Genomic DNA, 8,019 nt, shown 5'->3' with positions numbered 1-8,019 from the left:
GTTTTAATTTTTTTTAAAAATTTAAAAATTTTATAAACAAAATTAAAATAAAATAAATTTTAAAAATATTTAAAATTTTTTTTAACAAATTTTAATAAAAAAAATATACTTTGTCCAAAAAATAAATACAGGTAGCGTTATCTTTTTGGACAGTAAAAAAAATAATAATAAATAAATAAAAACAAAGCAAAACATTGGGTAAAGTATAAAGGGAAAGGGAAGTGAAAGCATTGCCCGCTAGGCTCGTAAATGAGGTGGAGCCCAAAGCTCATGGTTGAGGTTGACCGCCTCCGCCGTTGGAGCTTTCAGCTCTCCACTCATCAATTTCTATTAAACTGATAAGAACAGATTGTCCAAAAAAAACCTTATATGAACAGCTACTACACTTGATCTTAGCCAAAAGACCCAGACTTCTATACAAATTAGTAATTACACTACTTGCTAGTTGCCACTAATCAATTGATGTTCGTTACAAAGAAAAATAGGTAATATGAGAAAATGAATAAAGATATATTATATATGGTAAGTTTAGAGTTAAGCACGATTTTGGTCTTTAAAATAAGGATTAAAATTTATTTTTGTTTTTAATCTTTTTTTTTATAAAATGTTTCTAAGATTTAACTCAATTTTAAAATTATCTTTTAGATCAAAATATCCTTCTCTTTTTTCTCTAAAATCAACCAGAAGCAAAAGCAGAAACAGAAATAGAAAGAGAAGCAGAAACAGAATCAACAATAACCAAAAATAAAAGAACAACAATAACAATGGATAATAAAATTAGAGAAACAACAAGAACAGAACCAGAAACAGAAGTAGAAGTAGTAACAACAACAATAAAACAACAACCACAATCAGAAGAACAACAACAATAATAGATAATGAAATCAGAACAACAACAACCAGTAAGGAGAACGAGGAGCATCGACGACCGGCGACCGAGCGAGAAGGAGTAACAGAAACGATGAGCAGTGCGCGACGTCCAATCTCGCGGATCTGCTGGCGTTGACGTCGAGCGAGAAAGAGGAGCAGCGGCGAGATCTGGCATGAGATCCAGTGGCGAGGACCGAACGACCAGGAGCAGTGGTGACGGATTCTCTTCTCCTTTCCTTCCCCACCTTCACTTTCTCTTCTTCTTCCCTGAATCTCCAAGCGTGATTCCCTTCCCCCTTTCTCCCTTAACTCATTTTTTTTATTTTATATTTTTTTAGTTAGAGATAATTTGGTAGTAAAAATAAAAAATTTGGTAAAAAGAACGATTTTAAAACTAAGTTAAATTTTAGGGACAATTTTGTAAGCAAAAAAAAAAAGTTGGAAACAAAAAAATTTTCAGCCCTTAATTTAAGAACAAAAATCGTACTTAATCCTTAAGTTTATTATCAGTGAAATTTTTTAAATTTTATTCATTAAATATATTAGATTTTTATAAAAATTTATTTAATTAATAATTTTAATATGTATTCTTAAAATACATGTTAGTTAAATAAAAAAAGAAACTCTAGTATTATTTACACAACTTATATATAAAAAGACATTTTAAGTAAAAAAAATTTTACGAAAATTTTCTGATTCCCATGAGACAGATACCTCAATCCTCGTCTCAGTCCCCATTTATTCGTGGGACGAGTCCTCGCCTCCATAGAAATTTTATAAGTTATCGTTAGCTTCTTCGTCACGGATAATCTTTACGGATATCCGCGATTGCAGGTTTTTTTGCCATCTTTAATTAAAAATATAAAATCCCAAACCTAGACCCTAAAACATTTTATATATAGTCGTTCAATTATATTTGTTCTTTTGTATAACCATTCATATAATCAATATAAAACATAGTTATTATATAATTGAAGACAAAAGCTCTACCACTAAGTAAAATACCTAATCAAGTCCAATCAAGTTGTTATCAATGATTTTAAATTCACGCACCTCTCATGTTGCTACTGCATTAAAGAAGGGTAAAAAGAAGAAAAAAATGCAATATTAAATGAGACAATTTTGTGTTTTTGTAGCAAGATTTATGTATAAAAATTAAGAAATTTATATGTTATTGCTATGAAATTTTGGTGTTATTTGCTTTGATAAATTCTGCATAATTCAAACTCTTCTTCTTCCTTTTTTTCATTTTCTGCTGTTTCTTCTTCTTTTCATATTTTTTTCTTCATCTTCTCCTTATTTTATTTTCTCATAATTCTTCTTGTTTTACTCTCTTAAGAGGAATAAAAAAAATCAATGCTGCAAAATTATTAAAAAAAAGGAGAAAAAAAATACAGCAACAACAGCACCAATAAAAGAATGACGATAGAAAGAAAAAACGCGAAGTAGAAGAAACGTGAGAAAGAAGGAGGAAGAATGCGAAAAAGAATGATGAACGCGAAGAAGAAGGATATGAACATTCACGTTTACATTAGTGGTTGGGAGTTGGAGTGTATATTCACGCTCTCACTAATAAAATTGATTTTTGTTGGGTTTAGACCAACTTAGTTAGACTTAGTTATCAAAAAGACTTAGATGTGTAATAAGACTGATAATTAAATACATATCTCAAGATTTTACACTAATAATATATTAAAATTAAATTGATAAATGCATGTAATATTATTTTTTTGAAAGGATCATTCGCCAAACTATGCTGGAGATCGTTTGTTTACTAACTTTAGTAGAATTGTTTTCTAACTTCAAAAGGAAAAACCATTTTTAGAGAATTTCGGACTTCTTTTTTTTTTAAATAAAAAAAATAAGTTATTTTCAATAATTGCTAGTTCTTCACTACTTTTGTACTCCATATTTAGACATTGAAATGAATGCTATTTATAGATACATCCATAAGAAAAAAAAAAAAAGGTCCATAGAATTAGAGAATTTAGAAGGTGCAGAGAGCAGTATAAGAAGTTATTGCTAACGTACTATTATACTGAACCTGACTCCATTGATTGCAATTTCAGAGAAAAAAAGAGAAAGGATTAACAAAAAAAGAAAGCAGAGGCATGACAGGAATATCAGAAGTGTTGTATCAGCTGTACGCTAAAGCAATAGTGCTATTAGCATACATGCTCATAGAACTTGTCCTTCTTATTCAGTATCTCAAATCAGACAAACGCAGCAGCACCACAATCACCACCACCCAGTATCTCAGATTCGTTGAAGAGAAGAACCCCACAATTCTCTACACCAAGAGCATGATGCAGCAACTGGATCCTGTTGAATGCAGAGTGTGCTTGAATGAGTTCCATGAAGGTGATCAATTGAGGAACCTCAAGTGTCACCACGCTTTTCATAGGGATTGTTTGGACAAGTGGTTGCAACAATCTTTTGCTACTTGCCCTCTTTGCAGGATCAAGCTGTTACCTGATTATGTTGTTGCAAAGTATCAGAATAATCACCATAATCATTATCAGCGCAATAATACTGAGGTAGAGTATTATGAAGGCAATGATGATCAGCTTATTCTTTTTTTATCTTCACTGAGGGGTAGTAATCGTACTTTGCATAGATATCTCTGATCATTCATATTTTTGTAGAAATTAAATTTGTCTTCAAGGTTTAATAAATTCAAGGAATCTCAAATGTACAGACGGATTTGGTTATTCTAATTACTTATAGTTAGTAGTTAGTACCCTTTTTGGGATTCTTATTTCTCTGATCTGAATATGTATATGCTATTTGTCCTTCTGATTCAATGTTCCTACTCATCCTATGCTTGCATAATTCATAAGAGAAACTTTTGGGGCATCAATTTTGGATAATTTTTGCCATGGAAAAATATAGGTAAATAATAAGAATATTAAACAATGTGAACAATAGATATATAGGATGTTCAATTTACTAGATGTACGGATAATTATCCTAATGTTAGAGTTTATGAGATAATTTAAAAGTGATGTATTTTTTTTATTTTATTAAATTAATTCTAGAGCCAATTGTTAACAAAAATTATTATCTACCTAACAAAATTTGTTAGACATTATTTAATTTTAATTAATATAAATATTAAATTATTTTTAACAGATAAATTTTATTAGTTTATATATAAATTTNTTCAATAATTCATAATCATTGCTAAGTATTTGAATTATTGGAATTTCGGTTTAAATTATTAAGTGATGATATGAACTCCAATCTTGATAGATTAATCATGAACATGTTAAAAACTTTTTTTTTGTCTTGGAGTAAACGTCCTGATATAAATATCTAAATGAGCAGATATTTTTGGTGAGAAGCCTCTCACTATATTGTTGGAGAGAAAACTCAACTAATAAAAGAAAAAGTGAATTTTATGGTGTTTTTATTATGATATCTAAATTACTTAATTTATTTTTTAAAATAAAAAATAAATTAAAATTTATTTATTTATTTAGTAACTTAGATATAATATGATGGGCACTATAGCAAGAAATTGCTTTCTTCTTAAAGAGGACACTATCTGTCTATCTCCAATAAGTAGTAGATGGATATTGATAGGAATACAAACAGGATAGGGAAGACTGTACCCTTCCCTTCTAAATGATACCCTAATAAAAAATAGAGTCAATTCAGACAATTTTAGGTATACGATGTTTGTAAAAATAGTCAAATTTTAATAAATTTAAAATAATTTTTAAATAATAAATTATTGATGGTTAGTCCAAAAGTTTATATATTAAAATTGGAATTTAATTTTGATATACTAACAGTGTAAAACGTTTATTTTATATAATGATACAATTATATTCGTTTTTTTAGATGATTATTTATGTAGTCAATATAAAAAATAATTATTTTTGATGATGTAGTGTGTTATATAATTGAATACATATATAAAACTATTTTATACTGAAAGAATATTAAAATTAAATTTTTAAAATTAATTATCATTTTCTTTTATTTTTTTATCAACGTCTAAATATTTTGAAATTAATTTTTGGTACTCAACTCTAAAAGGTAAAAACAGATGGGTAGGTGAATAAGTTTTTCTTTTTTGTATTATTTTTTTTGTCTTGGGTAGGTGAAGAAGTTAAAGGACTTGTTGTGCACGAAAAAGAGCCACCTGGGCCCTGGCATGTTAATGCTGGTAATGTTGTATCATATTCATGTGTCAGAACTACGTTTCTGTTTTAATGTGATGAGTGCTCAGTTCACAGCCCACAGGCACATGCTAGAGCAAAAATGAATGGGCATAAATATGATTTCAATTGCTTCAAGAGTAACTTTTTTAATAAAAGAAAGTCGTAAGTAAAGATTTTAGTTCTAACTTCTTTCTTCATAAATGGTTAATAATTTTTTCTTTTTTTGTAAAATGAGAAATAAACGTTATTCACGACTACTAATACCTATTTCGTACTAGTAGATTACACTATTTAATCCAATATTAACGTGTTAAAATTAATCTCTGGCAATGCATATATTTTAAAAAAAAAATTAGTAAAAATATTTATTTTTTACCTAATGTTTTCACCAAAAAAATTTCCTGAACTGAATTATATGAAATTTTCTTTATTTATTTCCATATTACCATAAACTTAAATTTGAATAACTTTCATAATTTTGTTTTATAAGATTTTTCTAATATATATTTTAGGAATATTAAATTTTTTTATTACATACTCTTCATAAAAGGCATATTTTAGAATACAAAATAGCAAAAAAATTAATAAATAATGAATATATATAGAAATAAAAATTTCACTAACCTATATTTTAAAGGCACATTTTAATCGGTCATTGTATTAAAGACCAGATCACTCATCATTTGAAGAAATGAGAGGAAACAAATAATACAAATTTAGGGAAACAAGAGTTGAAGTATAGCTTCCATTTTAAACAAAAGTAGCCAAGTATACTTGCATTGAGCTCCTACTCTCTCTTTGCCTTGAATTGGGTGGTTGGTCCATACTTTAAACTCTGAAATGCATGCTTTTTAATGCCTAACTACTTTCTTGCCGCTATACGCTGAAGAAAATATTGTCAATATCATTTATATAAAAATTCTACTAATCACTATAATTATGAGACAAAATAAATTGGTAAAGCATTTAGAACATGTTTTACCTACAATCCAATCACAATTCAACATCGCCCACTTTACATTTTCTTTCCACCACCAAAGGCAAATACAACCCTGAACTTAAATTAGATAAAAGAAAGATTTAGCTACTAAATTGTGGGATCAACTTCTCGAAAAAGTTGAAAATGTTTAGTAGAGATAAAGAAAAATTCTATATTAAAGATACTAAATTGATGATTCTAGCTTTCTCCAACTACTTATATTTTAATTTTCAGTGCCGGGCCACGTTCATTTCCCTCTCCTTTTGGGATTGCTTTAGCTTCATCTTTAGCTTTTCCAAGTTCCAACTAAGTACATATTAATATTATCATAGGTAGAAGTTTTTTAATCTTTTACTTTAATAAATATATTGGAAAATTAAATTTTATATATTTTTTATAAAAACTTTTTTATTGATAACCTAAACATGTGCTCTATGTTAAGTTGTTAACTAAATCCTCTAATAAAAAGAGAATTTAAGTAACTAGCTGAATCCAACATATACTAAAGAGAAAATAAATTTTTAGGGTTGTTGATTTTCTTGTGTTACATTAATTACATGTTGGCTTAGTCATGTATACAGTATCGACATCATTAAATGAGCCGGTGCAAACTCAAGCACCAAACCATGCATACTACACCATACCATGCATATATATAGAAAAACAAAAAAAGACAAGGGAATTGATGTCCAAAGACGAAAGCTATGGCTCCAAACTTCACAGTGCAGAAATCAATTCATTGTCATCATTTATCTCTCATCGGAAAAAAAAAAAAGAAAAAAAAAAAAGAGACTCAGTCTTTGGTCAATTTTTAATATTATTTAATTATTTTTTAATTAAAACATATATATTTCTATTTTTTAGATAAACATTTATAATTAAGATTAATTTAAATTTCAAAAACTAATTTTTTTTAATTTTTTATCCACTTCATAGTTAGTTATTGTTTGATTTGTTTCCTTCTTTTACGTTTCCTCTCTCTTTGTAATACAATTTTCTTCTTTTTTATATTCTTCTATCTCGTTCTCTGTTTCTTTCTTACAGTGGCCGTAATTTCTTTTTCAATTATAACACATCTAAAATTATTAGAGTAAAGGACAAATAGGTTTCTAACCTTTTTTTCTACGGACATTTTCGTCCCCAAGGATTGGAAAATACATTTATGTCCCTGATCCCTCCAAAACGCAGACAAATTTATCCCTCCGTTGAAGTGACTCCGTTGGACTCAACGAAAAACGTTGACGTGGCTCCCGTGGTGTTGACCTGGCCGTTACGGGAGCACACGTGGCATGTAACTTTTTAAAACAGGATATATTAGTTCTCTCACACCAAAACGTGTAACTTTTCAAAACAGAACAAATTAGTCCTCCCACCCCAAAATAACGTCGTTTCACCCATACCCCCAATCTTTCACATTTATGAGTCCTAATCCTTCCACAAAAACAGTGAAGTGGGTCACTGTCCTCAGCCACCTCCACCCCCAACCACCTCCTGCCCCCTGACTCCCTCTTCCACCACCACCTACGTTGCCCCTCCTCTCCTTGCCCTATCCCCCTCCCCCTCCACTCCCTCACTTACCCTAACACACTCTACTCCCCTCCCCATGCGCACCCTCCACAACCACCGTGTCTTACTGTTCTGTTCTAGTCTCATCCTTGCGCTCCCAGGAAAATACCGCCACCGTCAGTAGTGGTGGCTTGGCCACAATCGAAGAAGCACGACAGAACCAACCTCTGCAAGGATCGCCGTCGTAACTCAGCGCTGCCTCCACATAAAACTGATGATTCTGGAATAGCTTTTCAAGGGGTTATTAATTACTTTGCAATTAACCAAAGTGTTGAAACTGAAAAATAATTATAAGAGTGATAATTTCGGTTAAGGATCCATGATCTATGGTTTTGCAATTTCAATGAATAAAGAAAGAGACGCCATCATTGTTTGAGCGACCAACTGAGTGAGACATAGCTTCCCTTTGAATTCACTCCATCGAAGTAAATTCCA

General features: G+C 30.0%; 1 protein-coding gene across 1 annotated transcript; it reads left to right on the top strand.

The window, feature by feature from the left end:
• The first annotated feature begins 2,893 nt into the window (after positions 1 to 2,893).
• On the top strand, positions 2,894 to 3,565 carry LOC107480392 (uncharacterized). The gene has a single exon (XM_016100517.3). It carries the CDS (start codon positions 2,982 to 2,984, stop codon positions 3,495 to 3,497), a length of 516 nt encoding a protein of 171 aa, XP_015956003.1. The 5' UTR covers positions 2,894 to 2,981; the 3' UTR covers positions 3,498 to 3,565.
• Positions 3,566 to 8,019: the final 4,454 nt, after the last annotated feature.

Source organism: Arachis duranensis, chromosome 3 (genome assembly GCF_000817695.3).
Source record: "Arachis duranensis cultivar V14167 chromosome 3, aradu.V14167.gnm2.J7QH, whole genome shotgun sequence".
Lineage (NCBI taxonomy): Eukaryota > Viridiplantae > Streptophyta > Magnoliopsida > Fabales > Fabaceae > Arachis > Arachis duranensis.
The sequence above is the reverse complement of the archived record's forward strand: the minus strand, read 5'-3'. Positions and strand labels throughout refer to the sequence as shown.

Excerpts from the sequence above, each read along its gene's own strand:
- LOC107480392 (XM_016100517.3), top strand. The coding sequence starts at position 2,982 with ATGACAGGAATATCAGAAGTGTTGTATCAGCTGTACGCTAAAGCAATA.